Source organism: Otolemur garnettii, unplaced genomic scaffold, assembly GCF_000181295.1.
Source record: "Otolemur garnettii isolate 467f Iridium unplaced genomic scaffold, OtoGar3 scaffold00049, whole genome shotgun sequence".
In the NCBI taxonomy this organism is placed as follows: Eukaryota; Metazoa; Chordata; class Mammalia; order Primates; family Galagidae; genus Otolemur; species Otolemur garnettii.
The window spans coordinates 1,918,817-1,944,935 of record NW_003852444.1 but is presented as its reverse complement, the minus strand read 5'-3'; the positions used below and the strand labels follow the sequence as shown (position 1 = coordinate 1,944,935).

The 26,119-nt window shown below is 53.4% G+C and overlaps 2 protein-coding genes across 5 annotated transcripts; one reads left to right on the top strand and one right to left on the bottom strand.

Moving 5' to 3' along the window:
- Nucleotides 1–995: 995 nt before the first annotated feature.
- Nucleotides 996–9,843, top strand: ZYX (zyxin). Of its 3 annotated transcripts, none has more exons than XM_023514188.1 (10): nucleotides 996–1,147; nucleotides 1,294–1,513; nucleotides 1,966–2,162; nucleotides 2,371–2,463; nucleotides 2,585–3,100; nucleotides 7,129–7,249; nucleotides 7,390–7,559; nucleotides 7,654–7,832; nucleotides 8,671–8,791; nucleotides 9,316–9,843. In XM_023514188.1, the coding sequence occupies exons 2-10, from the start codon at nucleotides 1,306–1,308 to the stop codon at nucleotides 9,418–9,420; spliced, it is 1,710 nt and encodes a 569-aa protein (XP_023369956.1). In that variant the 5' UTR covers nucleotides 996–1,147; nucleotides 1,294–1,305; the 3' UTR covers nucleotides 9,421–9,843. The 3 variants fall into 3 exon arrangements, with proteins under 3 accessions (XP_023369956.1, XP_003791591.2, XP_023369957.1); XM_003791543.3 differs by having other exon boundaries at nucleotides 1,027–1,147; nucleotides 1,291–1,513; nucleotides 9,316–9,479; XM_023514189.1 differs by having other exon boundaries at nucleotides 1,059–1,152; nucleotides 1,291–1,513; nucleotides 9,316–9,479.
- A 90-nt stretch (nucleotides 9,844–9,933) lies between these two features.
- Nucleotides 9,934–25,783, bottom strand: EPHA1 (EPH receptor A1). Of its 2 annotated transcripts, XM_023514187.1 has the most exons (19): nucleotides 25,626–25,757; nucleotides 24,365–24,432; nucleotides 18,452–18,733; nucleotides 17,625–17,757; nucleotides 17,355–17,522; nucleotides 16,980–17,135; nucleotides 16,334–16,678; nucleotides 16,061–16,188; nucleotides 15,707–15,857; nucleotides 15,415–15,511; nucleotides 15,148–15,203; nucleotides 14,284–14,409; nucleotides 13,249–13,434; nucleotides 13,053–13,114; nucleotides 12,742–12,948; nucleotides 12,456–12,605; nucleotides 12,012–12,205; nucleotides 10,372–10,527; nucleotides 9,934–10,290 (listed from the first exon to the last, which is right to left on the bottom strand). In XM_023514187.1, exons 1-19 carry the CDS (start codon nucleotides 25,702–25,704, stop codon nucleotides 10,212–10,214), a joined length of 2,823 nt encoding a protein of 940 aa, XP_023369955.1. In that variant the 5' UTR covers nucleotides 25,705–25,757; the 3' UTR covers nucleotides 9,934–10,211. The 2 variants fall into 2 exon arrangements, with proteins under 2 accessions (XP_023369955.1, XP_003791590.1); XM_003791542.3 differs by having other exon boundaries at nucleotides 17,355–17,757; nucleotides 25,626–25,783.
- Nucleotides 25,784–26,119: the final 336 nt, after the last annotated feature.

The following is a 26,119-nucleotide window of genomic DNA, read 5'->3' as shown; positions in this document are numbered from 1 at the left end:
TTTGGGCCACGATTGGGTAAGTTTTCCAGTGCAATTAAAAAAGCAGAAGAACCCAGGTCTGGTCTCTGCGTGGCCTGGGGCAGAGGCGCAGGCTGAAAAATCCGGTCTGACCAGTGGGGGGCTCCACCGGGCGCAGTTTCCCAATCCTCAAGAGCCCCTGCGGCTCCTGGAGAGAGGGGGTCGCGCTGGGCGCTCAGTAGCTGCTTTAGATGTGTGGTCCGCGTCGGAGTCGGTCTTCCCGGCCCCAACGCCTCGGGCCGCTCTCGCCTCGGCCCCGCCCTCCACCTCCTTTCCCAGGCTCGCCGGCCCGGACTGTCCTTAGCAGCTGATCGGCCCGCGGGGGCGCGGGTGATGCGAATTCCTAGAAGCCTTATTTAAGAGGCTGCCCGGCGTTGGAAGTTAGCATCCCCTCAAAACGCCGGAGGGTTGTGCTCACACACGCCCCCCCACCCCAGTCACAGAGGGTCAGGGCCGGGTGCAAGGATAGACAATACCCCCCTCACTATCCGCGTCCTCCCTGGAGCCCAGATCCATTCGTCCTTCCAGCCCAGCCTGACCCTCAGGGGATCTGGGGCGCGGGGCTGGCAGCTGGCTGGGGAGGCGGTGGCGGGAGGAACTCAGGTAAAGGGAGGCCCAGAGCGGGAGGGGCTGGGGCGCGGCAGGGGTGCAGCGGGGGCTGCTCTGGTACCTTCAGGGCACCCGCTCTACCTCCGCTGGCTGAGCCCGGAGCTGGGACCGTGAGTCAGATCTCCGGCACCCGCCAGTCGAACCGGGAGGGGGGAAGGTCAGGAAATGACATCAGAGGCCTGTGCTTGGGGGAGCGGTGGTCTGTGCCCGGCCAGAGAGGCGGGGGCGGCGGTGAGTAGGGCCAGGGCTGAGGACCTGGAGGAGCCTCTGGCCGGAGGCTGGACTAGGGCCCCTTCCTGGGGGAGTTTCCTGCTTGGTCCGCCCTGCCCTGCTCTCCCCGCCCCCTCTCCGGGCCGCTCCTTGTATGGTCTCGCGCCTCTCTCTCCCCGCCCCCTCCCTCCCTCCCTCTTCCGCGCGTCCCTCCCTGCCTCGCTGGAGGCTGCTTCGGACCTGGACGCAGAGTCCCCGGACCAGGCGCCAAGGCGGCACCCGAGAACCGGCGCGCACGCTCCCGCCCGCGGTGAGGTACCGGGAGCGGCCGGGTGGACACACTGGGACTGGGTGAGGGGCGTCGGGCGGGGCGAGGGTCGCCGGGGGGAGCTCGGATCTCTGGGGGATCCTTTGCCCGGCCCGGCGCCGCGTAACCTGGAGACCCACCCCCAGCAGCCCAGCCGGGTCATGGCGGCCCCCCGCCCGTCTCCTGCGATCTCCGTCTCGGTCTCGGCTCCGGCTTTTTATGCCCCACAGAAGAAGTTCGGCCCTGTGGTGGCCCCAAAGCCCAAAGTGAATCCTTTCCGGCCTGGGGACAGCGAGCCCGCCCCGGCAGCAGGGGCCCAGCGCGCGCAGATGGGCCGGGTAGGCGAGATACCCCCGCCGCCCCCGGAAGGTATGCAGCTGGGCTTGGGGGCTGGACCCCGGCGGAGGCCGGAGTGGGGGCACCGGTTTCGGGTATTTGGGGTGTCTGGAATGGTTGTTGCGGAGGGGGCTGGGCACAGCCACCCTGTCCCGAGCAGATGTTCTTACCTCATCGTGGAGCTCATGGCTGGGAGCCAGGGCTCCTGGGACAGTTCCAAGTCCTCCGCCTGGGGGTGGGAGGCGGGAATGTGGGCCTCGAATCTTCCCCTCTGGGTCGGTTTTCCGAAGTGTAACGGGAGCTGCGCGGCTCTAGCCGTGCCCCTGGCTATTCCTGAGCCGGCGCCCCTCCTTTCCTTCCCCACCCGTTTCAAGACCCCTGAGAGAGTTCTTGGGCTAGGACTTAGAGCTGTAGACTGAGGGGGAACTTAGGGGAGGAGAGGAGGGACCCTTGTCGATGGACCTCTCTCTCCTTCCTATACCCAGACTTTCCCTTACCGCCCCCTCCCCTCGTTGGGGATGGCGACGACGAGGGTGCTCTGGGAGGTGCCTTCCCACCCCCGCCTCCCCCGATCGAAGAACCGTTTCCCCCTGTGCCTCTGGAGGAGGAGATCTTCCCTTCCCCGCCACCTCCACTGGAGGAAGAGGGAGGGCCCGAACCCCCCATACCGCTCCCACAGCAGGTAAGAAGCCCTGGGTGAGGACACCCATGAGGAGAAGAGAGGAGAGGAGAGAAGAGGAGAGAAGGGGAGCGGAGGGGAAGAGAGAAGGGGAGGGGAGGGGAGGGGAGGGACCTTTCTTCTTACCTTTCCTTAGACTCTGCCTTGTTGAGGGGGGAGGGAGGGAGGGGATGGAAGGCTGGGATGGGTGCTCTGACCCCTGACCCTGTAGCCTAGGGAGAAGGTGAGCAGTATTGACCTGGAGATCGACTCTCTGTCCTCACTGCTGGATGACATGACCAAGAATGATCCCTTCAAAGCCCGGGTAAGGGATGGGGAGTAGGCAAAGTAGGCAAGCAGGGCCCAGGGCAGGAGAGGCTGGAGATGGAACTGTGGAGGACTGTCCTCCTGACTGCATTTCTGTCCCATCCCCTGCCCCGTTGCAGGTCTCATCTGGATATGTCCCCCCACCAGTGGCCACTCCATTCATTTCCAAGTCCAGTACGAAGCCTGCAGCTGGGGGCACAGCACCCCTGCCTCCTTGGAAGGCCCCTTCCAGTTCCCAGGCTCTGCCCCAGGCTCCAGCTCAGCCTCAGAGCCAGCAGTTCCGTGTTCAGTCCCAGCCTCAGGCCAAGCCTCAGGCCCAGCCCCAGGCCCAGCCCCAGCCTGTGCCTTTGGCTAACACCCAGTCCAAAGGACCCCCAACCCCATCTCCAGCTCCAGCTCCTAAGTTTTCTCCAGTAACTCACAAGTTTACTCCTGTGTTGTCCAAGTTCAGCCCTGGAGCCCCAGGTGGACCCGGGTCACAGCCCAATCAAAAACTAGGCCCCCCCGAAGCTCCCTCTTCTATTGGCACAAGCTCCCCTCAACCTCCCACCTTCACCTCTGCTCAGCAGAGGGAGAAGCCCCGAGTTCAGGAGAAGCAGCATCCAGTGCCCACGCCGACTCAGAACCAAAATCAGGTAAGAGCCTGCAGTGGACAAAATTGAGACCCGGGCCTGGGGCTGGTTGAGTTTGGAGTCAGAGAATAAGTGAGAAGGTGACTCTGGAGAGTAGGGCTGGGCAGGTTAGACTGGTGGGACAATGGTAGGTGAATGCTTTTCTGGAGAAGGGGCCTAGCTGGGTGGGGCCTGACTGGGTGTGGGCAGAGCAGCATAGGCTATGAACTAGGAGGATTCAGTGGACCTTCCCTTGTGCCTCTGCCCCAGAATGTTAAAAGGAAGGGATGAGAGCAACAGTCCAATCTAGGTTTTTCCCATTCTTGGGTCTTGAGTTAATCTCCCTGCTCTTCTGAGCACTTTCACTGCCTGAGGGCCCGGGAGTCTCAGCCCCAGTAAACACTGGCTGAGCCAGCATCAGCTGAGTGCCAGGCTCTGTGCTCTGTGCTCCAGAGGCTGGGACAGGAGGGAAGAGATCTCTTCAAGAGGTCTTTGAGAGGCAGATGAATCTTGGATAGAATTTGTGGGTTGGCATCTCACAGCCATTAGACCACAGTTGAGCTAGGTGACCTTGGAGCTTCAGTTTCCCCATCTTGAAAATAACACTATTCACTTATATAGTGGTTGTGAAGTGTAGTGAACTAATGGCTAAGCACTGGGTTCTGTATCTAGCACATAAATGCTCAAAATAGAAAAGCTATCATTATGAAAAATGGTTCTTGCCCTCTAGTTTGGGAGATGAGAACTTTTGATGAGATCAGAGACCCCGATGGTCATCTAGGAGTCCACTGATAGCCTGGGTATCTGCATATACTCAAAGGCAGTGTAGGAAGAAATGCCAAGTGCCACTGAACTTTGCACAATCCTGTAAATTATAGGAACTCAGAACAGGGAGTCAAGTTGGGGCCTTTTCAAGTTCAGGAAGCTTTATGGAGCTGGTGTGCCTGGAAGGATGGGCAGAACTTAGGAATCCAGAGAGCAGAGGGAATGTCACTGAGATGAAATAGCATGAGGGAATCAGGGGCACCAATTCACAAGTGGGGGTGGGGGGACTTGGAGAAGAGAAAGTGGAAGGTTCCTGTGGGAAAATTCTGGAGCTATACTTAGAGAGGTAGGTGGGAGCTGAGGGGAGTAGGAAGTGAAGTGGCACAACCCAGGGTGCTCTGGAGTCCAGGGCATATGGCAGGTTGAGGGGGTGGGGGCAGGTAGAAGCAGTGCTTTTGGAAGCTTTCTGCAAAGTTTTTCCAGTAGAGATGTGTATTGCAGGTAGAGAGGTCAGTGCTGTGTGTGAGTTCACTCCTGGGCAACAGTAACATTAATTGCAATGAAAAATAAGACCAGGGCCTGAGAGCTGACCCAGAGGAAGAGCCTCCAGGATTGCAGTGACTGATAAGCAGTTTGAAGGGGAGGGGAGGAGTGGAAAAAAGAAGCCAGGGAGGTTTGGAGCCTGGGGGTGTTGGGGAATGACTGTTGCTGACAAAATAGAGAAGTCCAGAAGGGGAAATGCTTGGACGGGAAGAGGAGGGGTCCAGCTGTCAACATGTTGAGCAATGGGTTCCAGGAGGACTTTGTTTCAGCTGGACCTGTCATTCAGTCAGAAATGTGGGGCTGGGTTTCAGAAAAGGCCTGAACTGCAGGCGTCTGGCTTGGGAGAGGTATGGGGGGAATCCCGAAGCAGAAGCTGGGGATACATGGGGATGGAGGGGCAGGAAAGTGTGTGGGAAAGAGCCAGGAGGGTCTCCAAGTGGGTCCCAGAGACCAGCGTGATGTCGGCTCTTTGGTGTGTAGGTATGTATGTGTGTGTGTAGTGGGATTGGGGGGGGGTGAAGGTGAAGGCTCAAATAAGGTCAGAGATTGGACTCTCAGGAAATCATAAATGGCTTTGTCGTGGCTGGTCTGTGCCCTGTGGTGGGGACAGAATGTAATGAGTGGAAGAGTGAGTGGGTGGAGAGAAATCGGGCTTGTGGTGTAGCAGGGAGGAGGAGGACTGTGTGAGTGTGAGAGTGCGTGTGAAAGTGTGTGTATATGTGAATGGGAATGTGTGAGTGGTGTATGTGGTGTATATGTATGTGTAAGTATGTCTGTGTGATTGTGTGAATTTGAGTGCAATGTGTGTATATGCCAGAGTATGTGATTGTGATTGTGTGTGTGTGTGAGAGAGAGTGAGTGTGTATGAGCGTGAGGTGTGGTGTGTGTGATTTTCAGAGTCTGGGGAGGGTGCACAGGAGGAAGCAGCCTGGAGGAGGAGAGCGGGGCATGAGGCAAGACTGTGGCCCTGAGCCCTGGGGAGAGCATGGGGACACCTCTGCCCCCCACCTCCAGAGGCATCCAGAAGCAAGGGCAGGGTCACAGGAGTGTTTGCAGTAGAGAGGAAGGAGGGTAAGGAGTGGCACTGGCTCATGATCAAGGTGAGGTCAGGGGCACTGGGGAGGAATGAGGCTTTGGGGCGCAGGAGATGAGGTTTGGAACAGCTGCTTGGGAAGGGCGCCGCAGCATCCTGAGCTCACTGCAGTGCTCAGTGAGCGCCCCACCTACTTTCTGCAGCATGGAGGCAGAAATAGGAAGCGGGCATTGACCTGACCTCGGGTTGGAGATTGGGCCAGATAGCTATGGGAGGCAGGAGGGACAGCAGGAGCCTTGCAGGAGTGATTGCCATGGGCCCAGCTAGGGATTTGGTGGACAAGGCCCAGGGGTGGGCTTGGGGCTAGGGGAATGAAAGCCTTTCTGAGTGGATTCTCTTGGTAGGTATGAATAGTGAGGAGGACAGGCAGATGATGGTTGGCCAGGGACTTAGAGGTAAATCTTAGGTCCAGGGTATCATGGGGTGGAAGGTGACTGAGGTGGAAGGACATTGAGGAGCCAGAAGTCTGACAGTGGATAGTGAAGCAGTGGCACTGACACTGGCCTGCAGAAGGAACAGCAGCTGGATAGAATGTACCCACAGGTCAGTGACACAGGTGAAGGTTTCATGCTTCCAAAAATGGACCAGGCTTTTGAAGTGGCACCAGGGAGCAAAGGCTGACTGAGCCCCTTTACTCTGTCCCCAAGATGCTAGGAGGGGAAGACTGGAGGAAGAACAGGTGATTACAGGAACATGTGTTGGTTAAGGGTAGCAGATGACAGGATTGTAAGGGAAAGTGGCAGCTGGAGGGCAGGGGAGACTTCTGTGGATCTGTGGATGCAGACAGGGCTGTTGGTGGCATAGAGCGAGGAGGAGGTAGCAGGGAGGCTTGGGAGGTTCCAGGTGTTACTGGAATGAAGGTGAGGGGACTGCAGACCTGGGTGGACTCTGCAGTCATAGAGGAGAGCCCCTCACATTCCTACATTCCTGTGGGGGTGTCTCAAGGACTGCTGGTACAGGTCTGAGGACCTCTCGGAGTTCTCAGGGTCAATACCCTTGCTCTAACTTCCACCCTCCATTCTCCCCACCCCGGTTCTCCACACTCAGGGTCCCCTATGTGGGAGGAGTGGGCTGGCTGAGGGAGTGGCCTTTCGAACTTTCTCTGAGGCCTGCTGGGAAGGGAGATTGGGCTGGGGACCAGACCGCTGTAGACAGCTCCAGGGATTTAACCTGTGATTCCCACCTGTGTTGTGTCCTCATGCTGACAGGGGCTGCTCGGCAGCACATGGGACGGGTAGGTGTGTGTGCTGCGTGTGTGCGCCCCACTGCGTGCCTCTCTTCTGTGGGGGCCGTGTCTGAGCATGCTTTGTGAAGGTGATGCGTGGCCCTGGCGTGTCCAGTGCTTTAGTGACCTGGGCTGCTGTGTATGTGGCCTTCGTCTGCCCAGTTGCTCTGGCCTGTCTGTGACTGCTGGGGGATGGGGGCCGGGCAAGGCTGGTGGAATAGTCTCACTGAGCAAGATTCAAGCTCAGGTCATCCCCTTCCCCTCATTATTTGTGTGGTGCTAGGGTCGGGCAGGGAGGGAGAAGGAGCTTTAAGGGGCAAACCTAAGTGCCTGGAAGCCAAGTCCCTCAAGAAGGGGGGTAAGAGGGCCTGGGAGGGTTTATGGAAGAAGTGACTCTCAAGTGTAAAAACAGTGTTGGGGTTTCAGGTGCACTCTCCTGGGGCACCAGGACCCCTGACTCTGAAGGAGGTGGAGGAGCTGGAGCAGCTGACCCAGCAGCTGATGCAGGATATGGAGCATCCTCAGAGGCAGAATGTGGCTGTCAGTGGTGAGTCCTCCCCCTCACCGGAACACCTCTCCCCTCCTTATACTATGGGGGCCAGGCCTGTTGTACCCTCCACTCCGAGCAGCTGATACTTCAGAAGCTTCCATCCTTTTCATTTATTGCTGTCTTCTCTGCCTTCCCAGAGTTCTGTGGCCAGTGTCACCAGCCCTTAGCCCGGGCACAGCCTGCCGTTCGCGCACTGGGGCAGCTGTTCCACATCGCCTGCTTCACCTGCCGACAGTGCTCACAGCAGCTCCAGGGGCAGCAGTTCTACAGCCTGGAAGGGGCGCCCTACTGTGAGGGCTGCTACACTGTGAGTGGGGCTGGCTGGGGCTGGGCAGGGGCAGTGGAAGCTGGCTGGGTGGTGCTGGTTCTCCATCCACAAACTTGTCCTGCTGCCTCCTCAGGACACCCTGGAGAAGTGCAATACTTGTGGGCAGCCCATCACTGACCGCATGCTGAGGGCCACTGGCAAAGCCTACCACCCACAGTGCTTCACCTGCGTGGTCTGCGCCTGTGCCCTGGAGGGCACCTCCTTCATTGTAGACCAGGCCAACCGGCCCCACTGCGTCCCTGATTACCACAAGTGAGAACCCACCTACCCACCTTCTGGGCTATTCTCTGGGTTCCGTGCTTGGTCTAGTAGCAGGTTGCTGCCCTGGCCCCAGGAGACACCCAAACCTCAGGCTTTCTGTAGATAGCAGGGACCAGCCCTATTTGGCTGTCCAATGGCCTTAGGCCTGGGTAGCTGGTTCCATTACTGGCTGGGGCCACCCTAGCCTTTCCCTTCCCATGGTTATTGTCAGCATGTGTCTGGGGTCTAGCAAAGTGTGCTAGAGTGACTTCTTCGCACACCCAAGCTGGATTCTAAAAGTTCTTTTGGAGATCAGCTGTTTGGAACACTGGTTTCTCCCCAGGGACAGTGATCGCAAGATGGCTATTTTGTCAGGCTTGTAGCAGAATCTCATAATGTGGCTAATGGGCTGTGGGAAACTGTAGAATCTGACCACTACCTGTGACAGAGTTTGGGGTGTGCACTTTCAGGATACCATGTGGGGGGGCCTGGACATCATATCCCATCTGAGGATAGGGAGTCAAAGGTTGGGGACCTCAGGATAGGAGGGCGGTGCCGTGGGGCATGCTTTCTGCAGGAGCTGCAGTATGGATGGGAGAGCAAGCATCCAGTGGGAAAGAACCCAGTGACAAAGGGGTGGAGGGTATCATCAGAGAGACAGGAAATTCCCCTTGATAAGGGGTATAATGGTGGCTTGGTCTTAGGCCTTGCTGTTGAGTTTCCTCACCTGTAGGTGTGGGTGACAAAGTCTGCCTCATTGCTGCACAACCTTCGTGTCCTTAACCAGGACTCTCATGGGAGGGTGGAGACCCCCAAGCTGACTCTGTTGGACCCTTTCTACCCCTCCCAGGCAGTATGCCCCAAGGTGCTCTGTCTGTGCTGAGCCCATCATGCCCGAGCCTGGCCGCGATGAGACCGTGAGAGTGGTCGCTCTGGACAAGAACTTCCACATGAAGTGTTACAAGTGTGAGGTCAGCTGTCCCTTAGAGCTCCTTGGGCTGGCCCCGCTTCCTAACCAGGTGGTGGCAAGTGCCAACCTGCAGGAAGAAAACCAGGCTGTGATTTTGAGGGTGGTCATGACCACCCTGCCCAATTGCTTCCTGTCACTTCAGGAAAGGGGCTGTGGGGTTTTCATGAGGTCACTTTGAGTTATGGATAAACCAAGGCAGTGGGAAGGGCATTATGTTTTACTGAAGCAGGGGATGGGGAATCAGGTTAGAGGGAGAGGCAGAAGGGAGATGGGGCAGGATAGAAGTCCCAAAGACTTTTTATGGGGTGGTGGGTAGGCAGAGGAGTGAACACCTTGGAAGCAGCTCTGCCCACTGCTGACTGCTGGTCATGTTGCCGGAGAGGCCTGCTGAGACTGGGTTAGGGTGTGGCTGGGAAGACACCAGCTCTGGGCCATGAAACATCTGGCCTTCCTAATTCCAAGATGGAGCCACATGGGGCAGGGGCTTTCCTGGCCAGTGACTCTCTCATCCTCCCTTCTTCCCAGGACTGTGGGAAGCCCCTATCAATTGAAGCTGATGACAATGGCTGTTTTCCCCTGGAAGGCCATGTGCTTTGTCGGAAGTGCCACACTGCCAGAGCCCAGACCTGAGTGAGGACTGATCCCTTCCAGATTGTGGATCACCCCACTGAGACAAACCACCCCCACCTTCTACCCTTCCATTTCAAACCCCTCCCCAGGACCCCAAGTGCCCCAAACCAGGGCCCCAAGATGCCTAAGGATGCACAGTCCCCACCCTGGGGTCTAAAGCCCTGGCTCTAGTCCTTGCCTGCCCTGCAGGGATGGCCCACCATCCTCCAGGTATCCCTGAGGGGACACCAGGTTTAGTGCTGCTGCTTTCACTGCTGTGCCCACACCCTTGGCCAGCCCTGAGCAGCCTCTGTACTTTGCTTGCTAAGGGCCAGAGATGCCCCCACCCACTGAGAGCCTGGGCTGACCAGCCTGGACACGCCCACCCTCCCATGCTGCCAGGTTGTGGCTACAGCTACAAATAAAAATCCTTGTTTTCCAGAATGTATAGTAGTGACTCTTTTTTGCAGTGTCTACAGCCCTCCTGGGTGGAATGGAGGTGCTAGTGGGATAAAAAGATCAGAGTAAGGGTGAAATCTCAGTTCCTGTTTATTTACAAAAATATATCTGTGTGTATGTATATATATTAAACCTTTGCCACCTCCCTCCCATTATTGCCTCTTTACTTCTACCCCACCCACAAAGAGGCTTCTGGGGCCCACTGCAGGGTCCTCCTGAGGGTAGGCAGGAGCAGCATCAGTAGCCTACTGAAAGGTTGAGGGGTAAGGCATAGTGATTGACCATGGGTGACCATGGCTTGTCCTTGCTCCCTGAGGAGGGCTGTTGGACAGGGTATTGTCCTCTGTAGCCGCTCAGTCCTTAAATCCCTGTATACTGCAAAGAATGCGTTTCTGGTGCCCAGGCAGTGTGATTCCCATCTGTGTCAGGTCCCTGTGGACAAGGAAGGAGGCTGTGAGTCCAGAGACTCCCCACCAGTGTCCCTCCCTTGCCCAGCCTCTCCTGCGTCCTCACTCGGCTGTCAGCTCCAGCACACACTCCATGGTGTCCAGCCCGGCTGAGCGGAAGTGCAGGATATAGCGCTTCATGCGGATGGACTCCAGCCATTCAGATACACTTCGATACGGGATCCCATCTGAGCCACTCAGGCTGGGCAGACGGAGGGTCACCCTGAGGAATAAGGGCTGTGTCAGTCCCATGGGGTTTGGGGGCCGATTGGCCACAGCCTCCAAGCATCTGCAGCCAGCACTCAAGCTGGGTGTCTGGGACATTACCCAGACTTTGTGGATTAGCTGGGCCATTGTCTGCGCTCACAGCAGGGGTCTGGTTGACAGTCAAGGGACAGGCCTGGGAGTCCCAACCAGCATAAGTGGACCCCATCCCCTACTGGAGTGGCTGGTTTGGGGGCCTGGTTAAATGATGAAAGGACCCCAATGACACTGGGGGGGGGGGCGGCAGGCAGGGGAGCAGAAGCCAACAGAGGCTGGGCAGTGGGGTGTCGCCCTGCCTTCTCCAGAGCTGAAGTTCTGGAGCAGCCTCCACTGCCACCTTTGACCTCAGCTATGACTCTCTGCACTCAGACACCCACAACACAATGAGTGTTCCTGTGCTAGGCCAGCCAGAGCCAAAAACCATTAGCAAAGTAAATCTGCTGGGGGAAAAATATCCAACATTCCAGAAAGATTAGCACACAGTCTCCAGTGCATGAGGGAGTTGTGCTCCAAAAGATAGTCTCAAAGGTTGGAACATGGAGTGCACTTTCTCCCAGAAACAAGGTTATATATGGTGGTTGGATACAGAGGCCACTAGCCAGCTGGTCACCTGACAAAACACTTGAAGTACAGCCTTTCCCATCTCCTTCCTTTCCCCTCCCACCAGTTCATTTTCTATGTTTTGGCCATATTTTTGGTAAAATGCCATTCAGACCATGTTACTCTTATGGACCATTTAAAAAGAAAATGGTTCTAAAAAAAAAAAAGAAAAGGTTCTCTACACTCAGGATGAAATTTAAACTCCACAGGGCTGGTCCTCTTTGTGCTGACTGCTACAGTCTCTCCAGAATCATGGTGGCTGCTCTGTCGAGCCCTGTCATCCTGCCCTGACTTCAGCCTGCCAGCTTTCAGCTCCTAGGCTGGCCATGTGACCAGGGAGTCTTTCCAGACCCCACAAGATTGTCCATGCCTCCCCTACCCTGCTACCCCAACCTGGCTGCCCATACTCTTTTCTCCAATGTCCGTTAAAGAGTTTGTACCAGCAGGTTCCCCAAAACTTGTTGAATGAACATTTTCCCATTCCTATGGGGAAGAGTATGCACACCCAAGTACCAGACTGGGACAGGGCACAATGCAGTGGGATTGGCACAGATGGGTCCAGAAGGGTCCCAGGTTAGGCAGCCTGAGAAAGGAAAGGATGCAGACCCCAGCCCAGGTGCAGTTAGGGAATTTGGGCCTAGCTAGAATCAATGTTCTACAAATGTGAGTAATCTGGAGCTGACCTCTTGTACTCTCCTGAAGTTGTGGACTGTAGTCCTGCCTCATGTGCTGGACTCTGTCCAGAACTCCCTGGACCTAGTCCTTGGTGGATGTGGCTGAATGCCATTTCCATTCTTCTAGATCTGCTCTCTGAATTCCCCAGGCCTTCCCCAGCATGGTTACCTGGGGTCGAAGTTGGCAATGGTCCGCAGGGAGTGGGGGTTGGCAAGCAATTGCTCCAGATGTGCCTGCAGCTTGTGGAAGGGGAGCCTCCGGGCACGGTCATATGCCCAGCAGTTCTTCATGAGTTCATATAGGGGAGCAGGGCAGTCCACGGGAGGGGGCAGTCGGTACCCATCCTCAATGCTCTTCATGACCTGCAAGGGGGCAGGGAGGATGCCCATGAGAAACCCTGGTTCACAGATCACTGCATAGAGCTTCTAAGCAATGCTGCCCAGGGTGGGAAGAATAAAGGGGTAGGACATGAGGTGAAGGGACCAGAGAAAGATACAGAAAAACTGAGCCATGAAGAAGTTGGAATTTTGCAGGAAAGACCATGGGAGGGCTTTGGGAGGAGATGTGAGGTGTGAGTTAGGGATGACACAGGGCAGAATATTCTAGACTCACCTCCTGATTGCTCATTTCCCCATAGGGCTTGTCCCCAAAGCTCAGCACCTCCCACATCACAATCCCAAAGCTCCATACATCGCTGGCTGTGGTGAAGATCCGATGGGCAATGGCTTCAGGTGCTGTCCAGCGGATGGGTATCTTTCCTCCCTAAGAAGGGAAGTGGGACAGGGGTAGAAGGTGATGGCGCTTGCATAAGCACAGTCCATGTGTTTGTACAAGTGTGATTATACCTGGCATGTAACAGGATGTGCGACTGTGTGTGCCATGTGTGCAGGGCTCTAACCTGGGTTTCGTAGGTGCCATCAAAGTCATCCAAGAGGCGGGTCAGGCCAAAGTCAGAAACCTTGCAGCACAGGTTCTGACTCACCAAGATGTTCCTGGCAGCCAGGTCCCGGTGGACATAATTGTGGTCACTGAGGTAGTTCATGCCTGACGCTATGCCCTGCAGCATGGCCACCAGCTGCCCAGGAACCAGCTGGTCTTCCCGCTCCTGCAGCAGAGTGAGTGGGCGAGTCAGAGGATAGGCAGGGCCTGTCCCCAAGTGCCTGGGGCCATATGGCATCCCATTCCCCACTAGCCCCTTATCCTTCTCACCCTGAGGAAAGCGTCCAGGGCTCCATTCTCCATAAAGTCTGTGATAATCATGATGGGCTTCCCTGGGACATAGAGCATCTGTCATCAAGCACAGGCCAGACTTCCCACCCGGGCAGCCCATTCTCCCTTCACATCAGCAATCTCGCCCCTCCTTCCCACTCTGTGCCCCTGCGCTCAGAGGGAACACTACTCATACTCTTTGTGACAACGCCTTCCAAATGCAGAATGTGTGGGTGGTTGAACTGGCCCATGATGGTTGCCTCTCGAAGGAAATTCCACCAGTGGCCATCTGGGGATGTGTCTTTCAAGGTCTTAATGGCCACAGTCTTGTAGTCTTGGCTGGGCAGCCTCAGGGTCCCACGATACACTTCCCCAAACTCGCCTGGGTGAAAAGAAAATAGAGGCATGGTCCAATTCCCTGAGAGGCTCCACCAGGGGACAGGCAGAGGCCTCTCTAGTCCCCTTTTCCTCTCTGCAGAATCATCAGTAGCTGATTGAACATCTCAGGAAAGGACAGAGTGTGGAACCAAAGTGAACTTGTTCATCTCTGTCTTCCTGTGTTAGCACAGTTTCTGCCTTGAGCAGGTGCTCAGTAAATGCCAGCTGAATGAGCCCTGTGAGGACTGGGATGTATCCATGAAGGGCAGGCTAGCCCAGGGCTAGCGCCCAGGTGACAGAGGAGGTTGACCATTGCCACCTCTCTTTTGTGAGCTCCTCCTCTCATGGCTCAGTCAGCTTGGCTGTACAACTGGCAAGGATACTGCCATGTGTTTTTCTCTGCTCAGATCCATTTCCTACAGTGACTCAGGGGATCAAGGCAGCCCAAGGACACTGAGGTCCTGATGGGTAGAATGCCAGGTTGGAGAGGCTCTTAATTATTCCCACATTTAGGAACCACCAGAGGGAGATCAGCCTTGGCCTTGGTCCAGCAGCACCTCTGTGGACACAGCTGATGTGTTCAGCACCCTATCCAAAACTCTGAGACTATAGTGACTACAGAAGCAAGTGTGTGGAGACAGAGGCTGCTGCAGGGCAACTGAGGAGGGATTTCTAATAGGAATGCATAAGTTCTAAGATGACACAGGGCAAAGTAAAGAGTAAACTCATCTGGAAACTCTTGGGCCAGAGGAGAGGCCCCTGAGCTCCTAAAGGTAGGGCTTGAAGGAAGGGGCCTGCTGGTGGCTCTGCACTGCCACACAGAGGGTCAGCAGTTGGGCACAGCGGGGCTCACCTTCCCCTATGACAGTGTCCACCATCAGCCAGGCTGGGTCGAGCTCCTGGGTGAACTCCAGTGCTCCCTGGGCAGGGTCCTCATATGCCTGCAGGTCCACGTAGGGCTTCAGCCACAGCTTGTCCTCTGTGGAGAGAAGGGAGTTCAGCCAGGAAGTACCAGGAGTGCTGGGGGAAGGGTGAGGAGGAGGGGCCGGCAACACACCCTTGTCTTCCCCACCCTTCCCTGTTTCCCAGTGACTCGTGTGGGGGCTGAAGTGGGAGGAAGTCTCTGTCCTTGGCATCTAAGCCTTTCTTCTCCCAGTCTATGCTCCCAGGTCCTCTGTTGTCACTCCCCAAAGTTAGCCAGTGGGCCAGAACCCATACCAGAAGAGCAAACCCAAAGGGCAGATCCATTCCACTCCTCTCATTTCTTCCAACCCATCCTCACTCCACCCATCAATCATACCTCATTCACATTCCCACACTTTACTTGGATGGATCACTCACTCTTCTTCTGTGGGGCACCTAAGGAGGTGACAAGCAGGAAGCCCACTTGCCTTGGAGGACTTCAGTCCCCCTCCTACTCTGCCTTGGGGATGGGGAAGGCTGTCCAGAGCCCAGAGTGATGGAACAGAAGCACCAACAGCTAAGAGATAATTGCATCAGAGCCACTGGGGGCTATTAGCACAAAGTTAATTAACCAAAGTTAATCAGGTAGCAAAACACAAGAGCCTTAGGGACAGTAAGCCCTATTTGTGCCCCCAGAGCTGGCCTAGCAAATGTGGGTCCCTTTGTTTCCTTCCCAGTGGCACCCCCAGCCTATTTTCTCTCTCTTTCTCTCTCACACACATGCCCACATGCACACAAAGTGCTCATGGCTCACCCCTATCCACGTCAGCACGATCACGCTGCCTCTGATGCCGCTGCCGCTGTGCTCTCCTATGGGGGTTGGGGACAAGCTTCTTCAGGGTCTCAGGACCACAGCAGGGGCCACTAGGCTCCAGCTGAGTTTTCCCCAGAAACCACATGGGCTGGGAGTGCAGGATGAGTTTTGGCACCATGGGGTGGCAAGGTCATCGGGTCTACAGTCAGGGGCTCTAGACCAGGCAAAGGGACCCAAGGTGGCAGGTGGGAAGGGCAGAACCAGCACCTTGACCGGAAGACCAGGATCCCGAGCAGCAGAGCTGCCCCAAGCAACAGCCCAAAGATGATGGCCACGATCTCTCCTCCTGTTAGCCCCCTGGAAACTGAAGGCACATGGGTGAGGAAGTCTGGGGGGACCATAGCTCACAGGGTTGGGGATAAACACAGGGCCCCAGGCACATGTCCATCCCCTACGCCAGAGTTCAGGTGTGTGTGGCACGTGTGTAGAGAAAGGGGAGGGCTCAGTGAGTGAGAACACAGGTTCATGTGTACTTGGGGCAGAACATGAGATATCCCACCTGGTGGACTGGTTCGAAACTCATGGTCAGGGGAGAAAGGGCCAGGGCCTAGAGGTGTCAGCATTCGCACTCTGACGATGTATGTGGTATCTGGTTGCAGTTCTGTCAGTAAAACCCTGGGTTCCAGAACCATCTCATGCCTTTCTTCATCCTGTAGGTGCGACTAGCATTAATTGGGCCCTGCTGAGCCAGGCTTGGGTGGATGTGACAGAAGCTTGTGGGAGCAGAATGGGGAGGATAGGGTCCTATATAGACTTTTTCCTCCATACACAGTTTACTTTGGGTGGATTCCTCCCACCTGGCACCCTAGGCTGTGGGTGGAGTGTGCCCAGGCCCTGACTTTGGAGACCTGACCTGGTTCAGCACGTGCAACTCGTAGCTCAGGTTACCCCCAGGACTACGTGGCCGGGATCCTGCCCAGGTCAGCTCCAGCTGTCTCGGTTCTTTCTTCACCAGCCTCAGAGACAAGCCTGACAGTGACTCTGGGGGTCCAGAAAGATACAGTCAGATTTGGGAGGCAACAGGGAAAATGTAAGTAGCTCTCCAATTGCTCCCTGGCCATTGTTGTGTCCCTATGGCCCTACGCTCAGTTTCTTCTACCAATCCTGGCACACTTGAGTCTCTCACCTGCATGTCCCATGCTGATGCTGAGGGAAGCACTGGCACGGCTGGAGCCACCCAGCCCCGACACTCCATTCATGGCCTCGACCTTGAAGGTGTAGTTGGCATAGGGTTCTAGGCCTTCAACTCGCACAGCAGGTGCAGTGAGCCCCCTGTCCCCTGGAGAGAAGCGCACACTCTTGCCACAGGGCTGGCAGGGCCCCCCATCCTGTGCAAGGCCCTGACACTGGGAACACAGCACGCTGTATCGGACATCTTGGCGTCCTCCCACATCTGCTGGCGGCCCCCAGTTCAATGAGAGCTGAGTCCCTGAGGCAGAGAAGCTCAGGTTTCGAGGCTCTGAGGGGGGACCTGCAGGAGAGGACAAGCCATCAGTAGAAGCTAGCCTTGTTGTCATCCAGGCCACAGACCCTGCCTCCATTTACCACCCAGCTCTTCATGGGGACATTTGGTTCCCAGTGAAGAGAAAGTCCCTTGAATATATCTCTGCATTCTTCTAGGAAGCACGGGAGCCAGGGCAGGGGCTGGAAGTGCCTGACACCCCTACTATCTACAGGAGCTGACAAGCTCTGGCAAATTCTGACCCTGACAAGGGATCAGCAAAGGGCCATCGCCTTTTGCCAGGTGGCCAGGCCCCACCCCCTGGACTCACGTGTGCATGCCACCTGGGGGCCCTCCCCAGGAGCTCTGTAATGACCACTCTCACAGATGCAGATGGTGGCACCCTCAGACTCTGTGGTGCTGTGTTGGGGGCACTTGAGACAATGGGGTGTGTCCATGTCAGTCCGGTAGGAACCGCTGGGGCAGGCTGGAGAGCGAACGCAGCAGAGCCGTGGCTTTGTAACATTTTCACACGCAGAAGCACCACCACCTTCACCCCAATCCCTTGTGCTGAAAACACCTCCACATGCTCTGGGGCACTTGGGTTAAAAATAGCTGAGAGGGAGAAATTGCCTCTTTTTTTGCCATGGCACCCAGGAGACCCGCCCAAATGTACCCCGGGGGTTCTCTTTATCTCTATCCTTACCAATACAGCCCTTGCCGTCACTGCCTTCTTCATAGCCAGACTCGCATTGGCACCGTCCCACTGGCACCAGCCACTCGCCATCAGGGCTGCAGTGCATGCGGGGTGCACCGGAGGGCCCGGGGCTGGTCAGTGCGTGTGGCAAGCAGGTCCCTGCCACTTCCACCAACCCTGCAGGTCCAGGGAGAGTGTCAGGGAAATGGGCCAAGTTGTGCAGGGCCTCAGGGCAGCGCTGATAGAAGACCCGGACAGACACCAGGGCCACACAGGCACCTGGGTTGTGGAAAGCGAGGTAGAGGCCACGGCGGGTCAGGCGGCCCAGGGAGCAGCGCTCCACGTTCAGCTTCATGGATCCAGAGGCAAGGTCTCGAATGGTGAAGCTCTGATCTGCAGCCACCGTGGTGACCTGGAAGAAGGTGGGGGGAAGAGGGGAGCACTGGCAACTGCTTCTTCCCCAAGCCTCAGGAATGATTCTCTGCTTCTGCTTAATGTTTTACAATCTGCACAACCATGAATGAAGAGCTAAGTGTGCTGTGCGCACAATGCTATTTAGCCCACGTGGCTTGTCATCTTGACTTAACAGATGAGGAAACTAATGCTAAGAAAGTTCCATGGCAGGGCCAGGACTGGGATCGAGGCAGTGGACTCTACAGTCCATAAAGTTTCCATCACTCAGAGGTGTTCCTGCTCTAGTGCCAATGAGGCGATCAGTTATAGAGTGTGTCATAATTAATTTACCACTAATAAACTTTACAACATTTTCTCTTTTGAAAGAAATGAGAGCACATCCTATCATAAAATGCTCCTCACTCTTTTACATGCCAGTACGCTCTCCTGAGCATACCCTCGGAGTCAGGGCACAGCAGAAATGGTACTCAAAAGCAGCCCTTCTTAGGGCACCGGCTCCATATACCAGAGGTGGTGGGTTCAAACCTGACCCTGGCCAAAAAACTGCAAAAAAAAAGCAGCCCTTCTGATTCCTGGGGCCACGTTCTTTTTCTGATCCTACACCTTCTCTCTTTTTCCTTGGTTGACTGGGGTCATGTTAAGGAGCTAGGCAGGGATAAGCATCAGGACTGAGTATGGAGGGGCGGCAGCACCTTCTGGAACAAGGGCCGTCGGAGCTGAATGCCCACATCCTGGTCACTCTCCATGTACAGAAGGTTGAAGGTCTCCTTGCAGCCAAGAGGCCCAGCTCCCCCAGGGAAGCTCTTGCAGTCCCGCACAGTAAACTGCAGCTCCACATGGACACGAGATGCCTCCTCCCCCCGGTAGATCCAGTTGGAGCGAAGCCAGTGGTCAGTGTCTCCGCCTTCTTGTACCGGGCAGTCCTGGTACATGTACAGGGGTGTCCCATTCAGCATCTGCTGCACCTCACTCCACTGTGAAAAGAGAATCAGAGTCAGGTATCAGATAATCACCTGCTCCTTAAGCCCTCAGTTTTCAGAGCTGATGGAGAGGAAGATGGTGCCAGAGACCCCAGGTCATGCTACTTTTCCTGTCCCCTCACCACCCATCCACTCCAGCATAGCAGGTTAAATGTCTAGGGTCAATAATTTATTTGGATATAGGATAGGAAAGACATTAACCCCTTAACATCTTTAGTCAGTCTGGGCCAACTATAAGAGCTTGAGCACCAATTTTTAGCTATTTCATCAGCAGAGTTTGTCAGGTATCCCCAAAGCAAAGCTCACTCACAAAATGCTCCTCCCAATTTGTTCAGAGAAGAGACTTATTAATATTAAAGCCCCTAAGCTTTTGAAGGGTAAGAATAAGCACAGAACTCTCCATATAGGAAAATCTTGCCCTCTCCAATATTCCTTCCAGGTACAGCCATTATCAAAATCAGCAATTGGCAAAGGTAGCTGGACTTCCAGACATCATCTAGCCTGCTCTCCTTAACTTCTTTTACATTAAAAAAATTTTAACTTTGTAATAATAATGGCTAATAGAGTTCTTATTAGGGGCCTATTTCAAACACTTGCCATGAGGAAACTGAGGCACAGTGAGGTTAAGTGAGTTGCTCAAGGCACTCAGCTAGGACAGCCAGACATTTCAGGCACCAGAGTTCACACTCTTAATCATTATGCCTCCCTGTGCTTTTTGTAAAAAGTCAAATAATAAAGATTCACATAGAATAAGAAGTTTAATCCCCCCTCATCCTTCCACCCTCAGTCCAGAGGTAGCCACTCTTAAATAATTTGGAGTAAAACTTTTCATGTCTCCACAGAGAAACGTTTGAATCTTTCTATGTATTTTTCTTTTAACAAAAACGAGATCATACAATGTTAGTTTGTAATCTACTTTCCATTTTCACAAATAATATGTCTTTGAAAGATCTCCACATGAATATGTATAGATTTATCTAATTCTTTCTAGCAATTCATAAATAATACTCTATGGTATGGATGTATCATTATTTATTTAATCATTCCTCTATTATTAGACATTTAGGTGGTTTCTAGTTTTTTGTTTTTAAAGAAAACATGTAAATATTAATGTAAGTTTCTGTAGAATTGCCATATCAAAAGGTAGGCATACTGAAAATTTTATAAGATACTGTCAAATTATCTTCCAAAAAGGCTTCATTAATTTGTATTTTCACCATCAGTGCAAGAGGGCTCATTTTCTCAAAACCTTATCAACATTGGATATCCTATAGTTAAAACACAGCTTCATACTATTTAAATATACATTTCTGTGAGGAAGATCGTTTGCACTTTTAAGCTATTTGTGTTTTTATGTAACCACCTGTTAGTAACCTTTGTCTGATACCCTCTTTTGATTACTCATTTGGATGATTATTTTTTTCCTCCTACACATTACAGATATTAATCATTTGCTTGAAATGTATATTTCAAATATTTCCTCCCTGTCTGCCATGCCACTTAAATTTGCTGCTGTTATCTTTCATAGGGACATATGTTGTATAATCAATTTTCTGTTTTTTTTTTTTTTTTTTTTGAAACAGTCTCACTTTGTCACCCTTGGTAGAGTGTTGTGACATCATGGCTTACAACAATCTCAAACTCTTGGGCTCAAGTGATTCTCTTCTCAGCATCCCAAGTAGCTGGGATTACAAGCATCAGTGGCTAGCTCTTTTTTTTTTTTTAGAGATAGGGTCTTGCTCAGGCTGGTCCCAAACTCCTGAGTTGAGGCAATCCACCTGCCTCATCCTCCTAGAGTACCAGGATTACAGTTGTGAGCCATCATGTCTGGCTGTATAATCTATTTTATATAATAACATTTTTAATTTTTCCATTTCCGATTTCTGGGATGTCTATTTTGCTTGGGAAGTTTTCACATCCCAAGATTATAAAGATCTATATTTTCTTCTACATTTTTGTGTGTTTTTAGATTTAGATTTTTTCAAAAAAATTATGAATATCCAGTTGTCAATTAGTTGACTAGTAACCCTTTCCACATTGCATCGTAATTCCAGTGTTATCACATACTCAAATCTCATGGATGTGAGCTCATTTTTGGATTCTGTGTTGAGTTCAGTTGACCCATGCAATCTAGTTCAGTGCCACATTTTGTACTTGATGCTCTAATATCTGCTGGTAAGACAAGGGTCCCATTTCATTCATCTTCAAAAAAATATTTTCAATTATTCTTAAGTATTTTCTTTGACAGATATATTTAAGAAAAAAACTCTCATGTTCTATTAAATAGTACATTGATATTTTGGTTGCAACCACATAATTTAATAGAAAAGAGACTGAGACCCTTGGGAAGTTCCCTTTCTCTTGATTTTCACTTCACTACAATGCAGACTCTTACCCCTACTCTCAGCTTTGGGACAAGGGAAGAAAAAGAAATATATGCAGCTGTGAGGCATATTTTTGTATGATGTTGGGCAGTCCAAAAATTGGGCAAGGGGGGCGGTGCCTGTGGCTCAGTGAGTAGGGTGCCAGCCCCATATACTGAGAGTGGCAGGTTCAAACCCGGCCCTGGCCAAACTGCAACAACAACAACAAAAATAGCTGGGCATTGTGGTGGGTGCCTGTAGTCCCAGCTACTCGGGAGGCTGAGGCAAGAGAATCACCTAAGCCCAAGAGCTGGAGGTTGCTGTGAGCTGTGATGCCACAGCACTTTACCGAGGGTGACAAAGTGAGACTCTGTCTCTTCAAAAAAAAAAATTGGGCAAAGCATGTCAGAAAGGCCAAGAAGCTGAATGAAAAGGCACCAAGAGTCTGCTGTGTTGGGGAAGCCCGAAGGGGAGGTCCGGGTGGGGCAGGTGGACAGGGTGGTGGGTGGCTAATGTGCAGTTCATTAGCCAGATGGCTCCTGCCACAGCTGGAGCCAGGAGAAGCAGATGTTCCCAGCTGTAACTTGCCTCTCCCAGTTCCAGTAGTGACAGATGGGGGGAGAACCAGCTGCCCAGGATCAGCAATAAGGATGTCTTCCTTTATCACTCAGGCATTGCTGGCTGCCACATGGGTGCATTCTGCAGAGCCTGAACCCAAATGTGTGTGTGTGGGTGGGGGTTGTTTTGAGAAGTTGGGGAAGAGAGGCTACAAGGCAGACGGAGGGAGTGTGTGACTGCTGGCTGTCTTCTTCTCCTCCTAGTTTGCAAGGGTATTTTGCCTAAGCTGAGAATAGGGCCTTGCTTCTACTCCAGCCCAATTAGGTAAGAGTTACTTGGATAGAGGTGACAGGGGTGCCAGGAAGGCCCGTAGGAGCCAGCAGATGGACCTGCAGCCATGCTTGTGGGGTGATTAGCTGGTTTATGAGATAAGGCACCTATTAGGGCTGGCCTAATCCAGGATTTCCTAATAGCCCCTCCTGGAGGATATGGTTTAGTCTATTAATTCTAATTATAGGCTACTCTGTGGGAGAGCAAGGAATGGAGGAACGAGGGCCCTAAAGCCAGAAGGAAAGAATAAAGTAGATGCTGGATTGAAGTCCCAAGTACTGGAGTAAAAAAGAAAACACAAAGAGAAGGAGGATCAGGACCAGGGTCCTAGAGGTTGTAGCAACTGAGGAAGCCTTCAATGGTTCTGTGGCCAGCTCTGCTATGTAGCAGAAAGATCACCATGATATTGTAAGATATATACTCTGTCAACACCTCCTAAAACCCTGGGAGTCTCCAAAGTCATAGTCTCTTTTTCTATGCTAATGATCTGACTAAAGGCTGGGGGATCCAGGACCCCGGGAGTACCAACCTTGAGATTGGAGGACTGGGAAGAAAGTGGGGCTAAAGATTAAGCTGATCACCAGTGGACAGTGATTTAATCAATCATGTTCTAAAAATTCAAAGGACAAGGTTCAGGGAGCTCTGGGAGCAGCACATGTGGAGGTTCCTAGAGGGCAGCTCCCCTACCACACACCTGTCTCACACATCTCTACCATCTGGCTGCTCATTTGTACCCCTTGTGATGTCTTTTATAATAAACCAGTACACTTAAGTAAATGTTTCCCCCAGTTCTGTGAGCTCTCCTAGTAAATTCATCAAACATGAGGAGGTCATGGAAACCCCAGTTTGCATCCTATCAAACAGAAGTATAGGTGACAACTTATTACTTGCAGTTGGTGTCTGAGGTGGGAGGTAATGTTGTGGGGCTGAGCCCTCAACCTGAGGCTATCTACGGACAGAGTCAGAGTCAAATAAAATTAGAGGTATCCGCTCAAGAATCAGTTGGAGAATTGATTGCTACTGAGGAAAAATCTCTACACACTTTTTTTTTTTTTTTTTTTGAGACAGGGTCTCACTATGTCACCCTTGATAGAGTGCTGTGGCATTACAGCCCACAGCAACCTCAAACTCTTGGACTTAAGTGATTCTCTTGTCTCAGCCTCCCAAGTAGCTGGGACTACAGGCACCCACCATAATGCCCAGCTATTTTTGTTGTTGTTGTCGTTGTTTAGGTGGCCCGGGCAAGTTTCAACCCACCAGCCCTAGTGTATGTGGCTAGCGCCCTAACCACTGAGTATGGGTGCCAAGTCTCTACACAGATTTTGGTGACCAGAGGTCACAGAGTGATTTGTGTTGTGAGAATATACTGGGTTTTCCAAAAGTCATCCCTAAAGTCACCATATATAGGGAAAATGGGAAACTGTAGCTAAATCTACCATAATTTATAACATACTCATTACAAAATTTTACAAGATTTACTGAATATTCCCTATGTGATAGCCAACTCTTTGAAAAATTTTGTAATGAATATTTTATAATTAAAGGTACATTTTGCTACAATTTCTCATTCTTTCCTATGTATGGTGACTTTAGGGACACCCTGTAGTAGGGAAGGAACTTAGTTTGGTTTTTTCTACATTACTAGAGGTGTTCTCTGGACTTTAAGTCTGAATATGCTCTCTGGGAGTCACCCCACAATCTACCTCTGTTCATGGGGTCTTAGCAACACTCAAGGATGGAAGGGACGTGGAGCCACCTGCAAACAACTGAAACTTGTAGTGTCTATGGAGCCTGCGTAGGGACAGAGACAGCTTAGGAAGGTATCAGGGCTTAGAGACCTCCAGGGGAATAACTCTTAACTTTGGGGGCATCAAAGACCCTTTGGAGAATCTGATGAAAGCTTTGGCTTACCTCTCTGGAAAAAATTTGGATACTTTGGGGTTCCCTGATTATCCATGCAACTCTATTGGGATGGATGGATCTCAGATTGAAATGATTTTCTGTTGTTTCAGTCCTTCCTCAAGCAAAGCAGTGGCCTCAGCCTTTATCCACCCCCAGCATGGTGTATCCTCTCCCCAGGGGATGGGAACTTATCTCCCCCTCCTTGATATTCTCAATATTCACAGGTCTGCACTGGAGAAGCCAGGCCATTGAAGCATTCAACTTGGGGTTTAGTCTGAAGTCTGGCACTCTCTCCTCCCCCCCAAAATCCCATTCAGGAGTCTGACTCACCTCCCCTCCCCTCCCCCTCCCAGAGGAGATACTTCCAGTTTTTCCTGCTCTTTTCTCAGTTCCTCCACCCACCTCTCTGCCCCATTTCACACTGGCCTTCAGCCTTGAGGCTTCCTTGCTTCTTCCCACTCCTGACACTTACCCCATCCTCCGGGGGATCCGGCAGCCAGCCCAACTCTCCCTGTGCCATGCTTGTGTCCATCAGAGTGACTGAAGATGGGGAGAAAAGGAGTCTTGTCACCTCGGAGGAGGTGCCCATGCAACCTGCATTCCTAATTCTGGGGGTCCAGCCTCAGGCCACATATCCTGTTCCTAAGAGCTGTGATTTCCTGGGGCTTACAGGAAGAAAAGAGCCCAGGAATGAGGAGGGAAGAGTTCCAGGGCTTACACAGACTTCTTTCTGAGTGACAGGGAGGGAGGCAGAGTAGGGGGAAGGGGTGCTGGGTGTTGACCCAGGTCAAGGCAAGAAGCAGGAGAAAAAGTAACTCCATCTGATTTTCTTTTCCTTTTTTTTTTTTTTTAGACGGAGCCTCAAGCTATCCCCCTGGGTAGAGTGCCATGGCATCGCAGCTCACAGCAACCTCCAACTCCTGGGCTCAAGCGAGTCTCCTGCCTCAGCCTTCCAAGTAGCTGGGACTACAGGCGCCCGCCACAACGCCCGGCCATTTTTTGGTTGCAGCCATCATTGTTGTTTGGCCGGCCCGGGCTGGGGATTCGAACCCGCCACCTTAGGTGTATGTGGCTGGCGCCTTAGCCGCTTGAGCCACAGGTGCCGAGCCACTCCATCTGATTTTCATCGCTCCTGGGGCACCCACCGGCTGCAAGCCTCGAGGGGCAGAGAAGGGGAGGCTCAATCCCAGGGTCAAAGGGCTGCTCAGGCCAGTGATTGGGGCTATGGACGGGGATATACCGCACAGAGCAGAGCCTGGGAATTGTGCGAGCGGGGCAGGAGAGGATGTGCAAGCCGTAGGCCAGTCCTAACTCTTCCGCCAGCCGTAGGTTCCTGGCCTGGCCTAGGTTGGCAGGAGACGACGTCCCACCTTTGACTTTTGAGGGCTCAGATCTCTGGGGTGGGCAGCCGAGTCTGGGGCTGCGTGGGAATGAAGGATCCCACCAAGGTTTGGGCGCGGGTGCAGACGCGGCTTCCTGGCAGTGGTCATGAGCTCCCTCCCCACCCAGAGGCACAAACTGCTGGCCAGCAAGGGAGGGGGTGACTGACCCGGGACAGCAGCCATTTGGGGTTAAAGATCAAAGATGGGCCTGGCCACTCCATAGCCCTCAGCCAGGCAAAACAAGGGAGGAGCGGGAGAGGGGCGCGGGAAGGAGGGGCTCCTTAGGAATGCCGGCTTGCGCAGGAGGTGCCGGCCGGGGCGGGAGTAAGCCGCGAGGGCTGGGGTCCCTACCTTCTATGGCTCGCGCCCCCGGGGGCAGCGAGGCGCAGAGCAGCAGCAGCCCGAGCCCCAGGGGCCAGCGCCGCTCCATGGCGCGGGGCCCGGACCTGGGACCGCGGCCCGGACCGCTGGGCCAGGTCGCAAGGGACTGGGTGGGTCGGGCGTGGGTGGGGGGCGGGGCCATGGCGGAAGGAGGAGCCTAGGTCTCACCTGGTTCACCTTCTTAAAGGGACAGTAGGGCAGGAAGGAAACCTGTTACACAGGTAATAAACTTCAAAATCCGGAGACGTCTTGACCTGACTGAGACGCCGCCTAGTGGGGCGGGCGCCGCCTAGTGGGGTGGGACTAGGAATTTACCAACCCTGTCCCAGTTCTGATCCTAAACCCACGTCGATTTTGATCCAGCCTTTAACCTAATTAATTCTACCTCTGCCTTGAACTCCCTTATTTTCCTTCTTTCCCTTTCTGCAGGCTGAACTGTAATAGACACCAGGAAAGGCAGGGGT